The sequence below is a fragment of the Amphiura filiformis genome, chromosome 2 (assembly GCF_039555335.1).
Source record: "Amphiura filiformis chromosome 2, Afil_fr2py, whole genome shotgun sequence".
NCBI lineage: Eukaryota > Metazoa > Echinodermata > Ophiuroidea > Amphilepidida > Amphiuridae > Amphiura > Amphiura filiformis.
The window spans coordinates 28,657,406-28,684,249 of NC_092629.1; the positions used below are offsets into that span (position 1 = coordinate 28,657,406).

Sequence of the window (26,844 nt, forward strand, 5' to 3'; positions counted from 1 at the left end):
GTATCCTCATCCAATTACCAAGGAATAACGGTGAATGTTCTTCATTTGTCCTCATGGTCTATTTACGACTACTTCACTCTACAGGAAGCAGGAGAAGAATGCTTCAATCGATCTTTTGGTTGGATTGGATCTTCTCAAGTGCCATGCGCGATAGTACTTAATTGTAGCACTATGTATATCAACACGAGAGCTTCTTCTATAGTTGAAATACACAGGAGTACTTGGATACCATCATCATATGGAAATGTTTTGCTTGATCCAACTAATCTCCAAGAATCCAGCAATACTCATTTCCATCAGTGTCAAAATGTCGAGATCTTTGATGATATTTCTCACATTCCATATTACCCAGTTCCTTATTTTGAATTAGAACAGTTCAACCCATCTCTCAAGATAACTTTAACAGGTGATCCACACTTCAATCCAGAAGAATTACCTGGATTTGACCTTGGCCTTCCAGATGACATACTTTTGGCTGAATTCCCACCATGTCCAATTGGCTGTTTTTGTTCCTTAAACTTCCAGTTGTTTCTCACTGACTGTCCCGATAGATCTGTTAACAAAAACACTCTGCTAGTGTATCAACCTCCTGATATGATTCTCGCGAACTCAACCGCAATAGACCTCTCTAATAGACGAGTTACTCAAATGGAACCCAACTCCTTCTTCAGTACAACGGATGTTATCATTTTGTTGCTGAGTCATAATAACATTAGCTCCATTGGACCAGGTATTTTTCAAGGTTTACAAAACATTCATACACTGGATTTGTCTTTTAACCAAATCTTAAGTATTGAAGCGGGCTCATTCTTACATTTGCATATGTTAAAACGGTTACTATTAAATGTAAATAAGTTAACGTATATCTCACATAGTTGGTTAGATGGTTTAGTTAGAGTACAAGTACTATATTTTGGTGGTAATACTATCAACGATGTAGAGTCGGATATATTTTCTGACATGGAAAGTTTACAAGTCTTGTCAATAACTGATTCCCATTTATCCCAAATTGAAAACCTTCCCAGTGAACTGCTTCTGTTAGACCTTTTCTCAAACACTTTCTCAAGTCTTCCGATGGATCTTCCAAAGAATTTAACTCATATATCATTTGATAATAATCAACTTTTTCTCCTCAACCAAACAATATTTCCATCCACATTGATATCACTAGTTCTATCAAACAATGACATAGTGTCCATTCCAAATGATATATTCAGTCATCTTCATAGTTTAAAACGCCTAAGCTTATATAATAATATAATAGAGAAAATACATATTGATCTTTTCAAGAATTTGACAAAGTTAGAAATATTAGGTATGAGTTACAATGAAATTGAATCATTATCATTGGGGGTGTTCCAGGATCTCCATTTATTGCAGGAACTTTGGCTAGACAACAACAAACTGAAGATTATTCGAACTGACCTTTTCCATGGGCTGACAAAGTTACGGCTATTAAATCTGGGCAACAATAGCATTGAAATATTACCATCAGGTGTATTCAGAGATCTGCAATTATTGCAAAAGCTTGCTCTAAATAACAACAAAATGAAGATTATTCAAACTAATCTTTTCTATGGGTTGACAAAGTTACAGCTTTTAGATCTGAGCAACAATACCATTGAATCATTACCATCAGGTGTATTCAGAGATCTGCAATTATTGCAAGAGCTTAGTCTAAATAACAACAAACTAAATATGATTCAAATTAACCTTTTCCATGGGTTGACAAAGTTACAGCTATTAGGTCTGCATTACAATAGCATTGAATCATTACCATCAGGTGTATTCAAAGATCTGCAATTACTGCAAGAGCTTTGGCTAAATAACAACAAACTGAAGAAGATTCAAACTGACCTTTTCTATGGATTGACAAAGTTACAGCTATTATATCTGCATTACAATAGCATTGAATCATTACCATCAGGTGTATTCAAAGACCTGCAATTACTGCAACGGCTTTGGCTAAATAACAACAAACTGAAGAAGATTCAAACTGACCTTTTCCATGGGTTGACAAAGTTACAGGTATTAAATCTGGGTAACAATATCATTGAAGCATTACCATCAGGTGTATTCAGAGATCTGCAATTATTGCAAAAGCTTGCTCTAAATCACAACAAACTAAAGATGATTCAAACTGACCTTTTCAATGGGTTGACAAAGTTACAGCTATTAGGTCTGGGTAACAATAGCATTGAATCATTACCATCAGGTGTATTCAGAGATCTGCAATTATTGCAAGATCTTGGTCTACATAAGAACAATCTAAAGATGATTCAAACTGACCTTTTCTATGGGTTGACAAAGTTACAGCTATTATATTTGAGCAACAATAGCATTGAATCATTACCATCAGGTGTATTCAGAGATCTGCAATTATTGCAAGATCTTAGTCTACATAACAACAAACTGAAGACGATTCAAATTGACCTTTTCTATGGATTGACAAAGTTACAGCTATTACATCTGAGCAACAGTAGCATTGAATCATTACCATCAGGTGTATTCAGAGATCTGCAATTATTGCAAGAGCTTGGTCTAAATAACAACAAATTGAAGATGATTCAAACTGACCTTTTCTATGGCTTGATGAAGTTACAGCTATTAGATCTGAGTTACAATAGAATTGAATCATTACCATCAGATGTATTCAGAGATCTGCAATTATTGCAAGATCTTGGTCTACATAAGAACAATCTAAAGATGATTCAAACTGACCTTTTCTATGGGTTGACAAAGTTACAGCTATTATATTTGAGCAACAATAGCATTGAATCATTACCATCAGGTGTATTCAGAGATCTGCAATTATTGCAAGATCTTGATCTACGTAACAACAAACTGAAGACGATTCAAATTGACCTTTTCTATGGATTGACAAAGTTACAGCAATTACTTCTGAGCAACAATAGCATTGAATCATTACCATCAGGTGTATTCAGAGATCTGAAATTATTGCAAGAGCTTGGTCTAAATAACAACAAATTGAAGATGATTCAAACTGACCTTTTCTATGGCTTGATGAAGTTACAGCTATTAGGTCTGCATTACAATAGAATTGAATCATTACCATCAGGTGTATTCAGAGATCTGCAATTATTGCAAGAGCTTGGTCTAAATAACAACAAATTGAAGATGATTCAAACCAATCTTTTCTATGGATTGATAAAGTTACAGATATTAAATCTGGACACCAATAACATTGAATCATTACCATCAGGTGTATTCAGAGATTTGCAATTATTGCGAGAGCTTTGGCTGGGCAATAACAAATTGAAGATGATTCAAACTGACCTTTTCAATGGGTTGACAAAGTTACAGATATTAGGTCTGCATTACAATAGCATTGAATCATTTCCATCAGGTCACACTTTGGGCAATCTATTATTGAGTTATGACATGCTTAAAACATTTCCTCCTACTTTATTTCAGGACCTCACAAGCTTAAAAGTACTAAATCTTAATGGAAACAGGTTGACTGAAATTCCAGAAGACTTTTTTCATCAATCTAATGGAATGTCATTGCAGATATTAACACTTGATGCAAACAAAATTAATAACCTTTATTCATATCAGTTTGAAAATTTGACAGATTTGAAAGTACTGGATCTTAGTTATAACACATTCAATCAAATCCACAGTAGATCCCTGTATGGTCTAACCAAACTAAAACACCTTGTCCTTGACCACAATGATTTAACAAAGATTACTAAAACCTCTTTCACAGGAATGACACTGCAGAACAACAGCTACCTTAGTGTTGACAATCCTGGCACATGTTGCTTTCTTGAACCATCAAATCGGACTCAATGTGTTCCCAGAAATGAAAAATCTCCTTACTTGACATGCAAGCAACTTCTTCCCTCTACTGCAGTTAAGTGCTGTACATGGATATTTGGCTTTTCTGCTTTGTTTGCAAACACATTAGTTTTAATTTGGGGTTGTCAAAAGATATTGTCTAAATCAGCAGATGAAATAGAAGTGAAGCAAATTGTTTTTATCACAAATTTAGCTCTAGCAGACTTGATTATGGGTATTTATTTGTTAGTTATTGCATCAGTTGATCAATACTATAATGAGTACTTTCCTTTGTATGCTAAACTGTGGAGAAACAGCACATTTTGCAAAGTAGCCGGATTTCTATCAGTCTTATCAAGTGAAGCATCCCTTCTTTTTTTAACCATTATAGCAGTTGATAGACTATGGGCATTTAGAAAAATCTTTATAACACATAAGCTTTTTGGTAAAAGGGCACAAGCATTGCTGGTAATATTTGCTTGGGTTATTGCTCTTGCATTAAGCATTGTACCAGCTATCCTTAATGATGATAAATTATATCAATTTTCTGATGTATGCATTGGGTTACCATTAGTGAGAAGTAAAATATATAGAAGAGAGAATGAAAACATTACAGTATCTTACAACTTTGATAGACCAGATGATCATGTCCAGTCAGAAACTTTTATAGAAATTGGCTCAGAAATAGGAAACTATTTCTCAATTGGCCTCTTTCTTGGGCTGAATTTTATCTTGTGTTTGATGATTGCAACATGCTACATACTTTTATTCCTAAATATCTGGAAATCAGGATTCGCACTGCTTAAAACTGATTTCAAAATGGCTATAAAGATGGGTGCCCTAGCATTGACTGACCTCATGTGTTGGCTTCCCATTATTGTATTGGGTATTCTAGCACAGACTGGAGTAAAGGAACTCTCACCTGAATGGATCCCATGGATAACAGCATTTGCTTTACCAGTCAATTCTGTACTCAATCCATTTCTGTATGCTACTGTAGACCGTGTAGCAAAGCATTATGTAGATCGAACACACCCACATTGTTACAATGATATGGAGACTATGCTGTAGTCTCATTAATTCCATGTTATCAATAGGACTTTACTCAATCATTGCTACATTGCATTTGATTTACAATGTACCTGAATGTTTTGTAAATATAATAGTCAAGTAGAGTAGGATAAAATTTCCCTTTATCGTAAAGTCGCATATGACAAGGGTTTTATTGGTTACATGATAGCCTCACAGGGGCAGATCCAGGTGGCGTATCCCCCCTAAAATCCGCATAAAAAGGGACAGAAAAAGAGAGGGGATGAGAAAGAGGAGGGATGAGGTCATGGATGAAGCTTATCTGATGATGTTGCACTCTGAACCAAGAAATATTTGGCAACTCTGAAGCTTTTTAGAACAGATATTGACAAGACTTAATATGCAAATTATCCATGTCTATAAATGTAATGTTAGCTAGCTAATATGTGTAAAGTGTGCTGATGCTTGTGGATCAACATCTAGGCGTTGTGCCTGTGCGTAGAGCACTATAAATCATGGCGCTTTATTTTTGCTAATATAATTAAGTGTAATTAATTAGAGAATAAATGATAGGAATGTATGTGTCTATCCTCTGTCATTTAACAGACGATAAGCAAGTCCAATATTTGGAGTAGTGGATGCCAGTGAAAACAAAAATTCCTTTCCTTTATTCTCATTCTTAACCAGTTAAATACATATAATATTTTAATACTAAAAACTGATTCTATTTTGGGAAAATTAAGTTACTGTCATGAAAAATCTGCTTAATCTAAAATTAACTAAACCTGTTTACAAATTAAGTTTCGCGTAGTCATTGTACTGCGATAATGCGATTGCGTATTACGCACTACACTTACAGCACACTACATAGTCCAGTGGGATAGACGACATCAGGAACCAGTGAAATTCAGTGTTACAAGCAAAATAACCCACAGACACTGACTACAAATTGCTTTAGGGGCTGTACAGTATTTTCATTCTGAGCCGAGAGTAACATTTTTTATCAATGTGCCAAAATTTACTGGAAATTTTGCTTATATAACATTTTCATGGCACTTTTCTATGCCTTTTTAAGTTAAGTGCATGATTAAAATCAATTCCCAAATGGTGTGCCAAATGCTTTCCCCCTTTCAACCTGCCAAAATGGCTCACTCTCCCCCACCCAATATTTCCCTACCCAGAGTTCATAATATTGCAGAGACCCTTATAAGTGTAGTGGCCTAGGAAAACCTGTCAGAAGTCACCACACTTATAGACAATCTATAAAAAGGTCAGTTGGTTTTAGGTTTAAATTTAAACTTTCAAGTTTATTCACCTGATGTTGTTTGTTAAAATTCCAACTGTAATTATATATATTTGCCTTTAAATGCAAAGCACCATTTATCAGCCAATTCAAAAGCCCCCTTAAAGGGTGTATTTCGTGATACACAGCCTCATCCCCCACTTTTCTATAAAAAAAAAAGAGAATTTTATACCACAGGAAAGCTCTAGCTACATGTTTATGTACAAAAATTTCTTGCAGAGTATAATTCGTTTAGCAAAAATATCATAAAATTTGAATTCTGTTCTGGTGTACAGTACCAGAACGAAATTACACCCAGTGGCCTATGGAGCAATGTAATACAGTGCGCCTGTAATACAACATAGGCCTTCAAAAAAGGCCTATGAATACATATCGTTATGAATTCGGCAGGTGGCCGAATCCGGATTCGGCTTTTGGTAAATTCATTTTATGCATGCATTACTTTTGAATTTGAGAACAAGGGATCAATACTTTACCTATAGAGGGCAGCATATCGACTTTTTAATGGTTATCCTCGTTGACCGTACTGCGATGCACCGATGCATGCTGTTATCATCTGATCTCCGTTAAAAAATTTATATGCTGCCCTCTATTATGTACAGCATGGATCCCTTAATGTTCTCAAATTCAAAAGTAATGCATGCGTAAAATGAATTTACCAAAAGCCGAATCCGGATTTGGTCGTCTGCCTAATTCATAACGATATAATCATGCATAACTTGCAAATGCGGAAACTTAAATTTTTGAAGTAAGTTTTTTTCGTGGTTACCTTCTGAAAAATGTCACAAAAGAGATCACAAAATACTCCTTTACGGGATCGGATAGCAATACATGCACAGTATTTTTTGTGGGACATGAGAGCACATCAGACACACCAAATTTCATTTTGAATATGAGGAATGCCCTGATGATATCAAATATTTTTGATTTTTTTGAAATTAGCGATATAATACAAATTTTATGGCAAATTATTAAAAATTGATATTTTTTATATTCTTGATATTTAAAAGTCCTCGAAGTAAATTTTATAAATCTAATGATATGTACTTAAATTGTGTGTAGCTGGGAGGAAAAGCTGTCCATCATTGGAAAATTTTGACCTTTCGTATTGAAGATAATTATACATATTTTTTCCTCAAAAGACTTTTTTTCTCAAAAGGTCTTTTGAAGTGTTTTGATGTGCTCTCATGTCCAACAAAAGAAATTGTGCAAATGTTGCTATCCGATCCATTAAAACTCATCAATTTTCACTCCTATTGATTTTGCTGTATTGGTTTATATTTTGTTGTAGCACTATTTTAAATAGAGCATTAAAATAGCGTATTGAGATGTTTGAGAGGCGTGGCAGTTTGAGAACGAGACTAGTTCTACCCTCTCTCCAAAAGTAGTGCAACAACAGAACTTGTTGTTGAGTCTGAAGTCTTACAAAATGTCACAAATGTGGACTAATGTAGCATTGATGTTTTACAACTTAGTTCGAACTGTTTTTTTTTGGGGGGGGGGCGTGAAAATTGATGAGGACCCATAGATTTAAAACCTCAAGGGCCCAAATGGCCCTTGAAGAGTTTGGCTAATTTCAAGCACTGATAGTTTCCATACAAGACAATTATTGCTGCAATTCTCGCTATTCACAATAAGGGCGCCGCCAGCGGTTTGCGATGTAATCGTGATGTATTATGGGAAAAGGTCGACATCCAAGTCCGCGCAATACGAATATTACCATGCTATTACATAGGAACACGTGACAATATTTTTTAGTTTGTCAATATAACGGTATTGCACGCAAATCGATAGAGAAAAAATTAATTGTGCACATTTCAAATCACATTATTAAGTATTATTGCATATCGATTCGCGTGTAACACCTTTATTTTGACAAACTAAAAAATATTGTCACATGTTCCTATGTAATAGCATGGTAATATTCGTATTGCGCGGACTTGGATGTCGACCTTTTCCCATGATACATCACAATTACATCGCAAACCGCTGGCGGCGCCCTTATTGTGAATAGCGAGAATTGAAAAATGAAATGTACAGCTCCGAAATGTAAAGTTTAGCCAAATAAGGTATATTTATGTATCCCTCAAACACAAACCTTTAAACTGATTTTGACCCTCTGTGGAATGTAAATAATAATTGAGAACTTCTGGACAAGACATAAAAGAAATCTTGCATTTTTATTAATGAATTATTTTCACCATATTTGAAATACTACTCATTTACTATAAGGTATGTCACAGTTTACTTCCACACAAGGGGTTGGGAACTCTACAGCCTACATAAAAATATACATAAAAATATATATACTACAATATGGAATGATCTGTATGTAATGTGATAACCTATAATGGCACCAAAATAGTTACTGTACAGTGGGACATTTTTGTGGGGTTTTAATTTTTGCGCTTTTCGCGGTCGAACAGGAAGCTGCAATTTCTTAACCCTGCAAAAAATATTTATTTATACTAAATTGTCCAGAATTGATAAAATTGCATACAAATCCCACTATACAATACCACACCGCTAGTGCAGTGAAGGTTTATCTATACACTTAATGTTAATAAAAAAAAATGTTTCTATTATATTCATCTATAAGTCACACCTATTGTATAATATTTTTCACCGGATGCGGCAGTGAGGTCAACGCATTGAGGCAGTTGTTTTGTGCACATCTATGAGGTATCTTAGCGTGTGTGTGCGTTCACCAATGCTTTGAGCATCCGCTAGCCACTTGAAGCTGCGCCTAATGAAATGCGCACTGACGTCACTGCCACATCAGGTGAAAAATGGTATAGTCTGTCTTGTCTGAAGTTGAGAGTAACGCCAGGCTGAATTTCATGGTGGTAGATTCAGATCATGCACACTAACCTAATCCCACGGGCATATAAACATGTGTAGATGGGCGAGTTGTCTGTACGAAGGCGACACTAATGTGTAAACGCACTTCATTCCAGACCAATCTGCCACTGCGAAATCCAACATGGCATGACTCTCAACTTGAGTCAAGCTATATCACCAACCCAGACCCAGAGCTCAACTTACGGTATTAAATATCTACATGTATCGATAAATGTGATCAAAAATATTATTTGGGCTTGAGCCCCATCCCACTCCTACCCAGTGCTCTGAGCCAGAGTAAGGGTATGTGTTTTCTAACAAATCCCTAGATATGGGGTATTTTTTACAGAAAATTCTTAGACATGGGGCCAAGTAAAAATGACCCATAGAAATGGGGTAGTGGAATTCGAGCTTCAGTGGCACACCCCATCAACAACTAGGCTACAAAGCTCTACAATAGCTTACGATGACTACATGTAGCAGGTCACTGGCTATTCTGTCGGTCCGTGCCACGTCACTTCCGGTTGATGATGCGACTCAAATTTGAGTGAAAAACAAGTCCTTGGTTCGATTTTTTTCTTGATGAATTCTGTCATTGGTGCTGTGTATATTTCGATCGCAAATAGTCACTGGAATCAAACAAGTTTCTAAGTTTTCAGAGTGGAACTTGATTTATCGTTTTATATAATGACAAACCGACAATTAAAGTCCATGGTCGAGTGTTGTTTTTTCCGAAATTGACAATGTTGCCACTCCAGACGATGTTGCCACTCCAGTCTGGAGTGACTAGTCTCCTTCACAGCCAGTTTATGTCGTTCATTACAAACCGTTAGCCATGTGAAGCTTGAAGAGATAGCCCGGATGTTGGACCGACAGAATAACATAAAGCTACATAACATGTCAATCATGAACCATGCTATCCATGCACACATACTGCACTGTGTATGTTCGCACAAATTTTAGGGAAATCTTTGCAAAATCTTCAATAGCTTAATACATTACAACTAATATAATGTTATAATACAAATCTACTACCTGTAGTAAAACATCTGCATTTAAAAAATACTTTTATTTACAATGACTATATTTGCTTGTCATTTTCTTATATTTTTACACTTTCAACACCTATGTTGTTTATATCTCATTTTTTTATTGCTGACTTGGTCTAATTTGATCAGATCATGTCGTATACAATAAAATAAGAGACGATAATATATCGAGGGGTCAGAGCCAAAAGGCCCTAAAGTGCATTTTTGGCCAAAATGAGATTTTGGTCCCAAAATAATCCTACAACAATGGGCACCTTTTGATTGTATAGCCGGAATCAAGCTATATAGCCACGGAAACTAAGTGCAACACTATGCATGAAATATGCGAGAGCCAGAAGGCCCTAAGGGGGATGTCATTTTCTTCGGCAGGGGGGGTCATGAATATGTTGGTGACCGGCGTAAATTTTTTTATGACCCCCATATCGCGGGCAAATATTTTTACGACCCCCTATCGCGGGTTGAATATTTTTATGACCCCCCTTCCGCCTACACAGACTCAAGATAAATTATTCATTGCCGGAACAAAGGCGAGGAGCGCACCAAAGAAAGCGAAGAAAGTGTGCAGAGTGCGTTGTAAAAATTTGCACTATATATTAACGAAAGATTGGATGCACATTTTGATTGTTAAAAAGAATTGGGTCACCAGCCCTTAATAATTCTATAACCCCCCTATTTTGGGTGTTAAAATTTTTTAACCCCCTATATTTGGTCTAAAAATTCTATGATCCCCCAGTATATTCATGACCCCCTTCCGAAGAAAATGAAAGCCCCCTAAGTACAAAAATGCCTGTATCTCAACGTGGAGTTTTTGCACATGGCTGTCTAGTACCAAAATAATCCTTACAACACTGAGTACCTTATGATTGTATACCATAAACAAGTTATATAAGCCACAGAAAATGTAAAGCCCTAAATGCAACACTATATGCATGAAATGTGTGAGAGCCAGAAGTCCCCAAGTACAAAAACTCCTGTGTCATTACATGGCATTTTTGTACTTCAGACCTTTTAGTTCTGACACCTTGATTAGCTCGATATTAATGTAAACTGAGCTCAAAAAGAAACTTATATTTTTTACAACTTGTGACTCACAAGGTCATATCTTAAAATACTATCAATCAAAATGAACCAAAATTACACACAGGATTACTTTAATACTCTACTCAAAACACATGTCAGTAACCAAGCAGTTGTCCAACTGAGACAACAGCAAAATGCACTGTCATGGGACAGCTTCCTGGACTTCCTCCACTTTCACAGCCCAACATTTGACACACAGCACAAAAAATCTGTGAGAATGCACACAAGATCCTTGCACAGATGATAAAACGGTGCTGCTTTCTGCTTTTCATACACTTTTTTCATGAAACAGGGCTGGGCTGTGAATGTGGTCCAGGAAGCTGTTCCATGTCAGTGCATTTTGCTGTTGTGTCAATTGGATAACTGCTTGGTTACTGACATGTGTTAAGAGTAGAGTATTGAAGTAAGCCTCCATGTAATTTTGATTCAATTTGATGGACAGGATTTCAAGATATGACCTTGTGAAAAATTATAAGTTTCTTTTTGAGCTCAGTTTATATTGGTAGATTACACAAGAAACAGCCTTCTCCTACGAGCACACAGACTTTTGAGTAGGGTCAGCAGAAAATACCCATGCCATAGCATAGTAAGCAAGCATGCAACACTATATGCATGAAATAACACAGGCATTTTTGTACTTAGGGCCTTCTGGCTCTCAGACATTTTATGCATATACACTATGGATCACAATGGCCTCATCTCAACGGCATAATTTAACCTCAAATTGCAGAGTATGAGTTTTTGTACCCAAACTTTCAAAGGTCATTCAATGAATGTACGAATGTATTGGGGTTAAAGAACGGTGCCTCGATAGATGAGCATGTTGTGGATCCTAGTGATAGTGTTGCATGCTTACTGGCATGCCATGATCGCAAAATTGCATGGACAAATCATATTCTAATTTACATTTGCATTCAATTCATTGCCACATTATAATAGAATGTTTATAACTAAATAAAATCACACTCTTGGAAAAACCTCAGCTGGAGGCATATATGCTTGAAGATGAAATTCTACAGTATCAAAAATAATTGGCAAGATTGTTTCAAAAATATTTGGCCAGTTTTAGAGCACCGTTTTTTTTCATACAATTCAATATAATATTGATACGAAAATATCAAAAATAATTGGCAAGTTTGTTTGTTTTGGAGCACCATTTTCTTATAACAATACAATTTCTTTTAGATTTGATGGTCAAACAGAGCTGCATTGTAAATCTAAACAACACAAGTTCATCATTATCATCACCATACATTGTACCTAGGACTCTTACATGTTATCCATTACTGGCCATGAGTCTGAGTGGACACGAAGACCAAAAGTTGGCCAAAAGTTTCAAACAATTTGCCATTGGAAGACCACTTTAGGGTACAAAATATCTTGCTTTGTAATATATACAAATGAGGGAAACATTATTTGCGACAGTCCACTGCAATTTACCCTATACTTTTGTCTCATGGCAAGAAATTAATATTAAGGTGGTTGAAAGGCAAGGTTTAGAAATCATGAATTCCAACATTTTGCAAATATCTCCAAAACCTTTCATGATACAATCTCAAGTGAGTTTGTGCTTATGTAGGATATATTGGCCATGTTATGAAGGTAATAAAACCGTTGCCATGGTAACCAAGCATCGCTATTGGCTTCTGACCAATCACATTCAAAGTTGGGTTTTTCCTGTTTTTTGCAAATCACTTTTTTTCCCAATAGAAGTATACTCACATGTTGAGTCATGTTCCTGCACACCTCCACTGATTTTTCCGTAAAAAAAATCCCAGTGGAGGGGGGGTCAAAGTGAAATTTTCGTTTTTTTGGCCAAAAATTCCATATTACTTACAAACTTTTTACGGGAAATCAGTGGAGGTGTGCAGGAACATGACTCAACATGTGAGTATACTTCTATTGGGAAAAATGAAGTGATTTGCGAAAAAACCAACTTTGAATGTGATTGGTCAGAAGCCAATAGCGACTGCTTGGTTACCATGGCAACGGTGTTATTACCTTCATAACATGGCCAACATATCCCTACATAAGCACAAACTCACTTGAGATTGTATCATGAAAGGTTTTGGAGATATTTGCAAAAATGTTGGAATTCATGATTTCCCTAAACCTTGCCTTTCGAACCACCTTAAGAGTACCGTAATTGACTAAAAACAGAGCAAAATGACTCAAACATATTATACTTATATTTTGGCCGCTTAGGCCAAGTAAAAATAAAAACATGTTTTTAAAAAGGGAAGGAGGAGGGCTTTTAATTTTTTTTTTTACTGAAACTGCTCTGAAACGGTGTTGTGAATGATATCCGAAAATGAGGAGGAGGAGGTACTTTTTATTTTGTTGTTTGGAAGGTAGGCCCCTCCTGTGATCACAAAACGTTTCTGAAATGTGTTTTATACATTTGCAAAGCTGTATACAAAATTTCAACTCAAACATCTTTGAAAAGAAGTTATAAATAAAAAATTACAAAATAAAAAGAAATTTGAATAATCTCCACAAAAAAAATAAGAGGAGTTTGGGGACGTTAAACTTGTTTATTTTTTTACTCTGCCTTATATGATAAAAATAACATTCATTAACATGACTGGCAAAAATAAGAACTTAGTTTTTTTTTTCTCTGTTTTGTTTGAAGCAAATTGACTAAAAACTTATAAAACTTTGTAAAGAAATTCTACCATAGTCATAGAATTTTTATAATACAATTCAATATAATATTGATAAGAGAATATCAAACATATTCGGCAAATTTGTTTCAAAAATACTTGGCAAGTTTTAGAGCACCACTTTCTTTTAGATTTGATTGTCAAGCAGAGTATACATAATGGACTATTCCAGTTGAAATCCATACACCCCCAATAGAAGACATGACCTTAATCTATCACACAGGGAGTGTGAATTCCAAATGTTATTACCTGAATGGGTGACTTCATTTGAAATCTACACCCCCTGTGTGGGAGATTAAGGTCATGTCTTCCACAGGGGGGGGGGGGTGTATGGATTTCATCTGAATAGCCCAATTCACAATAAACTTTTCAATGACTTAAATTCTGACATACTTCCTATAGGATAATTCATCATCATCATCAGCAGCAGCACCGTGAGCAGGCCTTGTTCCTGGTTTAGGAGACCTTTTAGGACTCTTACCCTTCCCACTACCACCCTCATTGACCACACCCCCACTACCACTAGCCCCATCATCATCACCACCTTCACGTAGTTTCTTTAAAACTTTCTCCAAACCCTTTTTATCTCGTCCCTTCTCCTTCTTTTCCTTCTCCTTCTTTTCCTTTTTCTTCTTTTTCTTTTCACCTGGTAGTATCTTTGTGGTATCTTTTTCATTCATCACAACACTGTCTTCATTCTGATTGGCATCCTTCTGGTTCTCTTCACTTGTTTCATGTTGTACTCCATTTTGTATTTTCCCACCAACTGCGTCTTCTTTCTTTGACTCTGTGATAGACAAAAGACAAAATTCGACATACAAGATGTTATATTATCTAAGGCGAGTGGGAACCTTCAACCTTTAAGTTATTTTACTTCAATGTGATGTGATCTGTGTCATTTTTGTTTTGTGGACAAAAAATATGGAAATTTAGAACTTTTTGAACTATTTTCAACATCAACATCAAAAGTTATGATTTGATTTGATTTTGCTATATTGATAATCCATAGTAGAGCAGCTAAATTGAAGAAGGATTCTAGATATTTGGTGCAGGTATACACAGCGTGGTAGAAAAAAGACACTACCACCAGGTGATAGGTATACCCATGGGGGTAAACGTCTATCACCTGAGACCAGTGGTTTTTTTCTACCATTACATCTATACCTGACGGTCCATATGGGGTCTTGGCTGCCCTACTACCAGGCAAGTGAACATACAGCAGGAAAAATGCAAAAAAATAGTCAACAGGGCTCTTGGTGGATTACCTAATAGCGAACTAAATCACTAGGTGTCCGACAACCCCACTGATGAAAAACATAATTTTAATTTTTTTACAAAATTAAAAAAACCAAGAATATTACTGAAATGAGCAAAGAAGGATTGGAAAAAAAATGGTTAAAAGTTTACCCTTTATTATGTTTATAAATGTTAAAAGGTCCAGACACCGCGCTAAATTGGCACCTATTACTAACAACAAGTTTGTTGTCAACATCTCTTCACACGATCTCACTGAACATGAGCATTCTGTTCTTTCTCGTGGCCTTAAATTCTGCCCTACCCCCTCTTCTCTTGATTCTTTAGAACTACGCACAGACATTGACCTATTTGCTCGCCGACTTCGCCTCAAAGAATACTTCTACAGTGATGAAAAGCGACAGTACTTCAGACAGCTACAACACCAGTGACCAACTTCTCAATCATCCTCTTCTTAAGAAAGAGAGCTCTTTCACTCCTTTTGCAGGAAAAGACCCTTTTCTGGATGCTTACATTACCGCAGTCAGTACGGATATAACTCAAGGCGTTAAACAGAAAACGTATCGTAACATATCTAAAGACGAATACAATGCTCTTCACACCATAAAGAATAACAGAAATATAGTCATCAAAGAGGCTGACAAAGGCTCCGCCGTCGTCATACAAGACAGAGATCAGTACATTGAAGAATGCAATAGACATCTTAACAACGCCACACACTACAAACAACTTGAACATGACCCTACTACTGACTTTAACAAAACCACTTGTAAAGCTCTTGACAAGGCCTATCAAGTAGGCCTTATTGACAGTGAGTTAAAAAGTGCTCTGAAACCTAAGAATCCAAAGCCAGGTAGGTTTTACACTTTGCCAAAGATACACAAACAATACGAGAACATTCCACCTGGTCGTCCTATTGTTGGTGCTAACGGAACTGTCACTGAAAGAGTTTCTCTATTTATAGACCACCACCTTAAACCTCATGTGTCTACTCTTGATTCCTATGTCCAAGATGATATGGACTTTCTTCGCAAAATTGAGGCCATTAACGAAGATGGTCCCCTTCCTCCTGATATCATCTTAGCCACCTTGGATGTTTCTTCTCTCTATACTAATATTCCTACCGAGGAAGGCATCAATTCCTGTCGCTCATTCTTAGAACCAGATTTTCCTCCTGAACAGCTTGACTCTTTTTGTAAACTCATGGAAATTGTTCTCACACATAACAACTTTACTTTCAATGGTACACACTACAAACAAATATTTGGGACCTCGATGGGCACGAAGCTAGCCCCGTCTATGGCTTGCCTCTTCATGGGTCTCTTGGAGAAACGACTTCTGGCATCTGCTTCTCTTAAGCCGCTCTTATGGATCAGGTACATCGATGACATATTTCTGATATGGACCCATGGTCAAGGCGAACTCCAGCGCTTCATCGAACTTTGCAACTCATTTCATCGCTTGACAATCAAATTCACTTCGGAATCTTCCACAGACAAGATTCCCTTTCTCGATGTTCTTGTTTCTTTCAAGGATGGCAAACTTCACACTGATCTATACTCTAAGCCCACTGATACCCATCAGTTTCTTCACTGGACCTCATATCATCTATAAACACACAAAGCATAGTCTTCCATACAGCCTGGCCTTCCGTCTTAACAGGATCTGCTCTTCTCCAGAGACCCTTACCACCAGAACTGCAGAACTTAAGGACTTCTTGAAGGCCAGAGGCTATCCTATAGGTGTCATTGACAGACAAGTCAGCAGAGCCCTTACTATACCCAGATCTGAAGCTCTAAAGCCAAGAGGCTCTGACTCTAACTCCAGTCCAGAACGGGTCCCTCTTGTGGTTACCTTCCACCCGTCTCTACCTAAACTGTCTCAAATCCTGAACAAACACTTACCTATCCTTCACTCTTCCAGCAGATGTAAGAAGGCCATACCCAATGTTCCCATGGTGGCCTACAGAAGAAGTGCCAACATAAAGGATATGGTTGTACGTTCTACTCTCCCGCCTGTACAACCTCCTCCCAGAGGCTCATTTACTTGTGGCCAATGCAGATCATGTAAACACACAAGCGTTGATCATCATGATCATATTGATGGACTTGGGCCAGTATCACACACTTATGAAGACACTACATTCACCAGCTCATCCACTGGAGACACCCACACTATCCACAAACATCTCAACTGTCAAACTGATAATGTTGTGTACCTAATTACTTGCACACAATGCCAAAAACAGTACGTAGGAGAAACAATCCGCACTCTTGAACAACGTCTGGCTGAACACTGTGCCGATGCCCGACACAACAGAAATACACCTGATGCTAGACATTTTAATTAACCCGGCCACAATGCACGTAACATCTCAGTTATTTGTATCGACAAACCACCCAAAACTAACAGTACTATGAGGAAGAAGTTAGAGAAGGATTGGATCGCTAAATTACAGACCAGTAACCCTCATGGTATAAACATGAAAGAGTAATTTTCTGCCAGTGTATCCTTTTAGGCCTATGGATCTTGTTAGCATTTACTATTGGATCTAGGCCTACATGTATTGTACATGCTTGATGTGTCAATTCACATTTGGCTTTCTTACTGTAGGCCTACTTGCTTGTTAATATTTGTCCATCTTTCAGTAGACCATGTATCACTTCCTATTTTGGCATATTTCATGCCAATTAGTAACAGTATTTTACTGTGCTTTGGTTATAGTGATTTTTGGCTTACTTTTATCCGTAGGCCTATACTCATGCTCTGAAGTTAATTATAATTATGTGCGGACCATTTGCATATTTTGCTTTTTCTCTGTTTTTCTAACCCCCCCCCCCACCTACTCTTTTTCTGTATGCATGCTACACTTTAATATTTGAGTACTTACCCGACTTTATTGTTTTATTCAGCAAATTTAACTTAAACAAAAAACAAATTTAAATTTTTAAATTTTAAATTTTATTTATTTTTTAACACATGTATTTTGTAGGCTCACAATACTTGGGTTGTAATATGCATATCACTCTTCTCTCTTTTAGTTTGTGTGACATTAGTCCACTTATCTCTCTCTATTCATTCTCTTCCTCTTCTATTGACTGCGACCCCTCTTGACATTTTTCATTTCATTTCATTTCATTTTATTTGCCAGAAAATACACATAATACAAAACAAAATTCATACAATATAAAAGTACAATACAATCATGATAAAATACATTTAAAAAAAATGAAAATAATGAGGGAAATGATTTTAAATTAAATACAATCATTAAATTTAATTAAACAATAAATTGACATTCCTACCAATAAAATATCAACAGCAAAAAAGGGGGAGCATTTGGGTGAGGTGTGTAGATGAACAGGATACAAGTCAAGAACACAGGGATGAACAAGAACGAGAGTGCCCTGGCAGGGAAGACCAAATAGTAGCAAATGCCACTTTCGAAGTGGTCAACCTAAAAGCACTCCATGAAGAAACAGAACAAAAGTGCATGCATGCTGTTCTCCAACCATCTCATCCAAAGGCTCCAAATCTAAAGAAAAAGAAAATAATGATATTGCACATAATAAATTAATTACATTTACATTTAGTTATGAATCAACCAGCCAGCTGGATTGTTTAAAATGTAATTTACAGTTAGATAAAAAGCTAGAAAGACTGATATTCAACTTATCTCTAATGTGGAGAGGTAATGATTGGAATTGCACGGGAAAACGGGTATAAACATTATATTTGAAACAATCTGTCCTACCAAAATTGTGGTGAAATTTTGTAGTGTCAGTATGACGAGTGTTAATTTGAACATAAACAAAAGGATCCACATCATACACACGATAGAGACATTTACTGACAAAAGCTATGGCTAAGTAATGAAATCTGTTTTCAAGTGATGAAAGTCCTAGTTTTTCCAGTCTGAATTGGTAAGTAAGCTCCCCCTAGGTGCTGGAATGCATGAACGTGCCAACCTCTTCTGAACATTTTCAAGACGGTTTATCTGACTTTGTTGATAGGGCAGCCATGCAGGAGCACCATACTCAAGAATGGGGCGGCACAGGGTTTTAAAAAGCCTAGTTAAAATAACAGGGTCATTGCAACGGACAATGCGTTTAATAAAACCAACAAGCCGAGATGTTCTAGAGGCAACATGATTAACATGGTCATTCCACTTGAGATTAGAGGAAATAATAACACCCAAATACTTATAATTTTGAACAACACTTAAACTTGAGTTGGAAATTTTGTATGAAGGAGAAGTGCCATCACACGTAACCTTTTTACTTAGCCTCATGACTTTACATTTAGTTGCATTTAAACACATTTTATTTGTGGTACACCAAGAAATTATATTATCAAGATCATTCTGCAAGATGGTGACGTCATCTTCCGAGTGGATGGGCCTATAAAGCAGAGTGTCGTCAGCATACTGGGGAGGTTAGACTGAACAAAATTGGGTAAATCGAGAACAAACAAGTTAAATAAAAGGGGACCTAAAACAGAACCCTGAGGGACTCCCGATAAAACAGGCAACCAATTGGAAGAAGACCCTCTAAACTGAACACATTGAAAACGCTGATTGAGAAATGAAGAAATCCAGTGCCACATGGGGCCACAAATACCATAATTGTGCAACTTACTGAGGAGAATTGAGTGACTGACTTTATCAAATGCCTTACTCCAATCAAGGAAGATGCGTCAACAACTGGAGGGATCTCACATCAAGCAGTTGAGCCCAGTGGTGGCAAACTGAGCTGAGGAGGGTTGTACAAGATCGACCTGCGACAAAGCCATGTTGCTGCTTAGAAATTAAACCAACGTCACGCATGTAAACAATCATATGATTTGTAACCACCCTCTCCAGCAGCTTTCCAACCACAGAGCACAACGTAATAGGTCGGTAGTTCTTGATACTAGAGATGTCACCTGACTTGTGAATCGGTACAACATTGGCTCTCTTCCAGTCATCCGAATAATACCTTCTCTTAAAGAGCGGTTAAACAGCAACGTAAGAGGCAAAGCAATCTCACCGGCTGTAATCTTAAGCATGGTGGATGTAATTCCATCAGAACCAGGTGCCTTACCAGATTTAAGACGGTTAATGAGATCAAAAATCTCATTGGCATTAGTGCTAATGGATGACAGTTGATGAGAACCAATGTGTCCTTCACAAATGGTGTTGCAATCAGAATCAGCATCTGTAAAGTTTGAGGCAAAAAATTCATTAAAAGTGTTAGCAATTAAGGTTGGATCTGTGATATCATTGTTATCAACTTTAAACGAGTTAGCACACTGTTTAGCTTTGGATGCCCGGACAAAGGACCAGAATTTAGTCCCATTATTGGAGTCATCAGCAGCAATATCAACAAGATAATTATGATAGTCTTTTCTTACTTGGGATTTAAGTTTATTTCGGCACTGCTTGTATTTGTTGAGTTTGGTAACATTATTAGGTGATCTACGGTAAGAACGGTATAGTTTGCGCTTCCTTCTGGCAAGATTGATTGTTTCCAATGTTATCCAAGGTTTCTTTGGATTCCTCTTAGCCTTCCTTTTTGGAACAAAGTTGTGAATGCATGCAAGAAATTTGTCCCGGAAAGCACACCAAGCATCATTGATGGATTTATCCTCGATAAGTGCATGCCAATTGATTTTATTAAGATCGTTTCTAAGCCCATCAATGTCAGCCTTGGAATATTGAAAAAATGTGCCAGGAGGAAGAGCAGGTTTAGGAGTAACAACACTGAGAGTGAGATGAATACCAGAATGATCACTGCCAGTTATACCATCATGAGGAGAGACCCTTTGCATAATATTTGGGTTGTTACAGTACAGATGATCAATAATGGTACCATCCACATCTACATCAGAGTATCTTCTTGTGATAAAGTCAACATATTGAGTAAGGTTTAATGGATCTAAAGTTTGCGAAAGGAGATTAAAAAGTCTAGTATCTCCTTCTGAGAATCTCCCAGATGGTTGTGTATGTGGAATATCAATATTAAAGTCACCAACAAGCAACACCGCTAAATACGAACTGGCATGCTCGAGAACTTTTTCAACACATTCATTTAAATCATTGAAAAAGGCCAAGTTAGGTTTTTTGTGGCAGTAAAGAGTACCATAAAGCAATGTTCCTTTGAGGCATGTGATCTTGGTCCATATGAGCTCGAGATTATCATGTTCAAGTTCCGGAGCCCTAGTAGGTTTGAGAGAGTCTCTGGCTGCAACCATGACACCTCCACCGTTGCGGTTACGATCACGGCGAAAAACTACATAAGGGGAAGTGATAACCTCAGCATCAAATATGTGCTCTGCCAGGAAAGTTTCATTAATAACAACAATATCAGGAGCAGGCCCGTACGCAGGATTTCATTTGGGGGTGCTGATTTTGAAAAAGTGGACCTTTTTCCAAGGGGGGGCGATTTTGTGAAAAGTGGACCAAATTTGGACCTTTTTGTCCAAAAAGCGTAAAACCCCTATTTTTTTTGCTCGCTTCCACGCCGCAAATTCTGAAATTTTGGGACATTTTGTACACTTTGCCAGATTTGGGGGGGTGCTCCGCACCCCCCCTGCGTACGGGCCTGATCAGGAGATTCCACATCTAGTAAGGTATGGAAATCTGGTAATTTGTTCATGATGCTGCGGGAGTTGAAGAAAAGGGATGTAATTCGATTACATGGTATTGTAGATGAGGTTGATGCAGAAGAGTTGAATGTAGAGTCAGATGCAGATGCGTGAGAATCATTAAATAAAGAGTCGGATAATTGTTGAAAATTAGGCCCGGGGTTGGTTTCTATATCCCCACTGAGTATGAGCTGAAAGGTTGGTGTACAATTCGTGAAGTAGCAGAGTCTGCTTTTTGAATACTGCAAAGGTTTATGACTATGTGTCCGAGTTACAGACAGATGTGTAGAACCAGATAAACAAAGACTGGTAGTCGACGCTGTCCCAATAAGAAGGATGATGATATTAAGGACCGTAAACATCTTTGATGAGGAAACAAGGAATGATCTCACCTTAAATATCTGATGAAATTAGTACTTAGCAGTAAAGGATGCTAGCCTATTAGAAGACAGTAGTAGCTGCAGGCAAGGCTGCAGAATTCTGCTATGTGTAAGCTTAACTCCAGACTGGTCACCAGTAGTAGTAGAATTTGATGAGAATAAGTATAGCTAAATATCACAGCCTTCACAGGTGGTATTAAAATCATTAAAATTATTATATTGAAAGTTACACTGAAAAAAGTTTTCAAAAAAGATGAATTTTAGGTCAGGTTTCTTAAGCCAGCAGGCTAGCCATCTTCAAGGGTGCACATCACCAAAAAAAAAAAAAACATTTACATCCTGTCAATTAGGACAATACCCTATTGTCCTGCGGTGTTGCTCATTTACATAATTATATTGCTTTCCTGTTTCTCATTGTAGTGAACCGTCTTTCATAGAGGTAAGGCGTGCTTATTTTGCTCTGAGCTTTGTTTGCTACTGAGTTCTATTTGAACTTGCCTTCAGTTTTTGACTTGAATTTTATTTTTACAAAATTGTGTTTTTTTAACTACAGTTACAGTATGTAGTTTTCGTTGTTTGCTTTTATATTTTGTTGTCTGTCCCTGAAGAATTGCAGTTTATCTGCTCGAAACGTCGGTTGTATTTTTGTTAACTTTGTCTACCATCCCTGTGGTTTTTTTTTTTTTTTAATGCAGACGTAACAGTGCATGTACACCATTCTGGTTTACATACTGCATTAGTTTTTATCTTGTCTTTGTCTTTGTTCCCCACACCTAGTTGGTATACCTGGCTCGAATCTTTCTGTTTTTATAAATTCTAGGTATCCTCTTGTATCATCCTTTGATCCTTGGTGTGTTTTGTACCTTGTCCGTTGGAGGCACCATTACCTACTTTATGTTTATAAAACAAAATAGGATAATTTGACATGTGAAGGTTTTCACAGATCACATCGCAAATTAATTAGTCTGCAGGGTAATACATTGATGAAGTACTAAGTAAGGCTCTCTGTACATCAAACTGCTTAATAACTGTACCGGAGGGGGGTTCACATATATAAGGTACCAGACCTTACATGAAGTATGCTTGGATGTGCCACTCTAATTGGTTGCTTTTTTGCAAGAAAACAATAAACATGGGTTCCGATATGAGAAAAAAAAAATCCCTAAAAATGAGTCCTGATTTGAAAAAAATTGTCATAAACTGCAAATATCAGCTACTTTTTAGGTAAGAATGTGTAGGGGTTTCAGAGTTCCAACTGCACACCCCTGTCAAAATATAAGCACCCCCTCAGACTGCACATGCTTAACATCCCCTCTGAATGAAGGTATATAAACCCAATTCTAAATAATTACCTCATAGATGAGATGAAAATTTTCTGTAAATATTACCAATTAAATTTAGACATAGAGATTGTTTGAAAGTTTGCACGTGCATGATAGGGCTTAAAACTTTTTAAAAAGCTGTTCTATATTGGCCACAACTGACCCAAATTTTGCATTTTGAGGACTTTTTTCCCGCTGTATTTCTTAACCGAAAAATACGAGCAAAGCAAGCAAAAAAGGTCCTTGAGAGGCCCGTCTGGTTGAAACACGGTTTGTTTTTGTTGCCTGTATTAATGTATAAATTTACCTTGATTTTCAACTTGTGTAACTTCAACAACAGCTGCCTCTTGCTTCCTTTGCCGTTCCACCTCTCCTATCTCAATACTAATAGTAGTGTGAGGCATAGCCATCTCAGGCGTTGTTGCCATGGTAACAGATTCTCTACTATCAGTGACTCCATTACCCTCCCTAACACTGTTCTTGTAGAGAGGATTGGAGAAGCTTTCTGCTTGATTAGTAGTACGTGGCATGGTCATCTCAGGTATTGTTGCCATGGTAACAGAATCACTATTATCAACCACACCATTACCCTCCCTAATACTGTTCATGTAGAGAGGATTAGAGAAGCTCTCTGCTTGACGGAATTGTTGCGCAAAGATGTCCAGGTGGCCCAAAGAACATCTGCCGGGATTTTCAGTTCACCATCTGCGGTGCGGGTTGTGTCTGTAAACTCCTTCAGGTACCTGTATGATACACACCCAATTATATGTTAGTTACAATCATTGCACAGAAATACACTGTACACTAAAAAAACTGTGTTTACAGATTGAACACATACTTGTCTTCACTTTATAAGCATGTTTAGAGGCTAAAAATTATATATCAAATGCCTAAACATCAACGTTGAATGGCTAAACATCATCTTTTGACACTCTTAGCATGTTTAGTATTTAGTGAACGCACGAATGTGTTTAGAAAAGTATTTAAGCTAAACACCCTTTTCTGCAGTGTACAGATGTAAGTGAAAAAGGAGCCATTGTACACGTTTAACTCACACTGATATTAAAAAATACTGTTCATCAACAAAAATGGGTAATTTTCTGTACTTGATTAACTTATTAAGGGTACCTTTTCAAACTTTTTCTAAATTGAGTCCAAAATGTGGTGTAAAATGTTTTGTGGTATTTTTGCTGGTAAAACTTATTTATAGGGAGCTTTGTGAAAAATAATTTGATAATGCATGAGAAGACTATCGTATTCAAAAGCACCCTACCAACTCCAGGGATCCAGAGGAGGCTTACAAAAAGGCATTCCTACAATGAACTATGATTGGGAAATTTGATCAATAGGCCTATAACCTAATTTTAAAGGCAAAGTCCCCATTGCCATACACACAAAATGGTAATTTTAAAACTGCAGCCAACAAGCTAATAGTTGAGACTTATAACTTATATGACTTTCTTACAGGAAACATTCATATTGCATTAATTTTATTCATAAGTCTCAATGTTTTGAATGTTAAATAAAAGGATGAAAACACCAGCTATTTACACATAATCCCAATGCAAGGTATGTCAACCATAGCGTGTGTACAAAATGAAGAATACCAAGGTCAGAAACCCCATTGGGTTATGGGAATGGCTTTAAACATCCTCTGAGGGATCATACAGGATGTGTAATGACATGCTTAAAAATGTCACACAAAATGAACCAGAATGACGAAGTTAGAAGCAAAAAATTCTACTTACTGCAAGAACTTCTAACTTAGGCCTAAATAGGAGATATATGGCAATTCAAATGGGCTATAATTCCAGTTGAAATCCACACTCCCCATGTGGAAGATTTGGTTAGTCTTCCACAGAGGTGGTATTAGTTTATAATTGGGTAATTTCCATCTGGAAGACTCACTCCAGTTGTTGAAGATAAAAGTAAAGCCATAATACCCATGCAGGGAGTATGGGTTTCAAAATAATTAATCCTATAGCCAATTCCATTTGAAAAACATACTCCCTCTGTGGAATACTTTCCTTTAATATTCCACAGGGGGTAGGACAGATATCAAATGAAATTCTCCAATCCTACTTACTGCAATAGGTTCTTATGTCTTATCAGTAGATATATGACAACAACAACTGCTGTAACTAACACAACCATAAGGATGGATACTGCTATTGCAACTGCACCTATGAAAGAAAAGAAACAAAAATTGTAAACCAATCATATTATAAGCCTACAGCCTTAAAAAAAAAGGTTCTTGGCTGTTCTGTATGTAGAACACCAAGAGAAAAGGATTCCTGAAAATTGGGCAGAATCGGTTCTTTCCGGAACCTTTTTCCAGTCTAAAATGATTCTTTCTAACCTTTCTAATACCCTGTTCTGTTCTTTGCAGAACCATGTAAGGATCCACATACACGGTAGCTCAAGAACTATTTAGGTTGTACTTATAAACTATTTTCTAATAGTGTATGTACTTTTTAAAGAATTGATATCCATGTCAAACTTATAGAAAATAAGTTTTGAAATGGTGCGAAATTTATGCATTGTACATTTGAAATGTGAAGATAAAGGTACACTTTGTCAAGCTTTCTTTAGTTTCAATGCATTCTAAGAACTGTAATAATTAATACATTTTTAATTACACAGAAATAAGAAGGCTGTCATTTTCCTCAGAAGAGGGGTTAATGCATATACTGGGGGCATAAAATTATCAAGGGATTGCGACTATGTGAAGTTTTAATTTTCAAAGTTCCAATTGAAAATTGAATATATTTAAATATTACCCTAAAAAAGAAATATTTGGCAAATTTGCACTTACAATCAACATTTCTAAGTGCTAAGCACACAATTAAGTGATACTCACTCAGAAATATTTCAATTCCTATCAGGAATTCTTAATTACTCTGGTGTTTCTAGATGTTACTAGAAGTGGCAACACAGTCTGGTCTTGATGATGTAGCCAAACTTCTTGGTTACCGTTTAATTATGAGCTGGTCATAAATCTTGTCTAGTTTGTACGCCCCTTCATCTTTATTCATGGTATTATAGCCTCTGCTCCTTATCCTAGACAATTAAGATATATGACCAGCTCATAAATGCTCCAAGTCTTGAACCTTTTCACTAGTTTGACCTCTTGAACTTTTGACCTTTTGTGACCTCTTACCTTTATTACTACTACTCCCACTCTTCTTTACAGCTGATGGTGACCCCATACAATCACCGACACACTTGTCATCAACCAAATAAATCGCTCCATGAACTTTGACCTTTTATTTTGGACTCTTGACCTTTTGTGACCTCTTACCTTTATTACTACTATTCCCACTCTTCTTTACAGCTGATGGTGACCCCATACAATCACTGACACACTTGTCATCAACCAAATATATCGCTCCATGAACTTTGACCTTTTTGACCTCATGGATGAACCTGACATAGCTATCATACAACATCTGTGATTGGTTGGTACTGGATGCAATCACTGACACACTTGTCATCAAC

The 26,844-nt window shown here is 36.8% G+C and overlaps 2 protein-coding genes across 3 annotated transcripts in view; both read right to left on the bottom strand.

Moving 5' to 3' along the window:
* Window positions 1–13,342: 13,342 nt before the first annotated feature.
* On the bottom strand, window positions 13,343–26,810 carry LOC140146061 (uncharacterized). Of its 2 annotated transcripts, none has more exons than XM_072167805.1 (4): window positions 26,648–26,810; window positions 25,433–25,529; window positions 23,654–24,089; window positions 13,343–14,553 (listed from the first exon to the last, which is right to left on the bottom strand). In XM_072167805.1, the coding sequence occupies exons 3-4, from the start codon at window positions 23,952–23,954 to the stop codon at window positions 14,144–14,146; spliced, it is 711 nt and encodes a 236-aa protein (XP_072023906.1). In that variant the 5' UTR covers window positions 23,955–24,089; window positions 25,433–25,529; window positions 26,648–26,810; the 3' UTR covers window positions 13,343–14,143. The 2 variants fall into 2 exon arrangements, with proteins under 2 accessions (XP_072023906.1, XP_072023905.1); XM_072167804.1 differs by lacking the exon at window positions 26,648–26,810 and adding an exon at window positions 26,507–26,614.
* Window positions 25,429–26,844, bottom strand: part of LOC140139565 (uncharacterized) — a 43,565-nt gene continuing 42,149 nt past the window's right edge. The window contains 1 exon segment of the mRNA XM_072161273.1: window positions 25,429–25,529. Coding sequence (XP_072017374.1) covers window positions 25,429–25,529 — 101 coding nt within the window.

Coding starts and splice junctions, on each gene's coding strand:
- LOC140146061 (XM_072167805.1), bottom strand. CDS start 23,954: ATGAACAGTATTAGGGAGGGTAATGGTGTGGTTGATAATAGTGATTCT. Junction 14,554..23,653: donor TACACAAGTTGAAAATCAAG/GTAAATTTATAC, acceptor TGTCTATCACAG/AGTCAAAGAAAGAAGACGCA.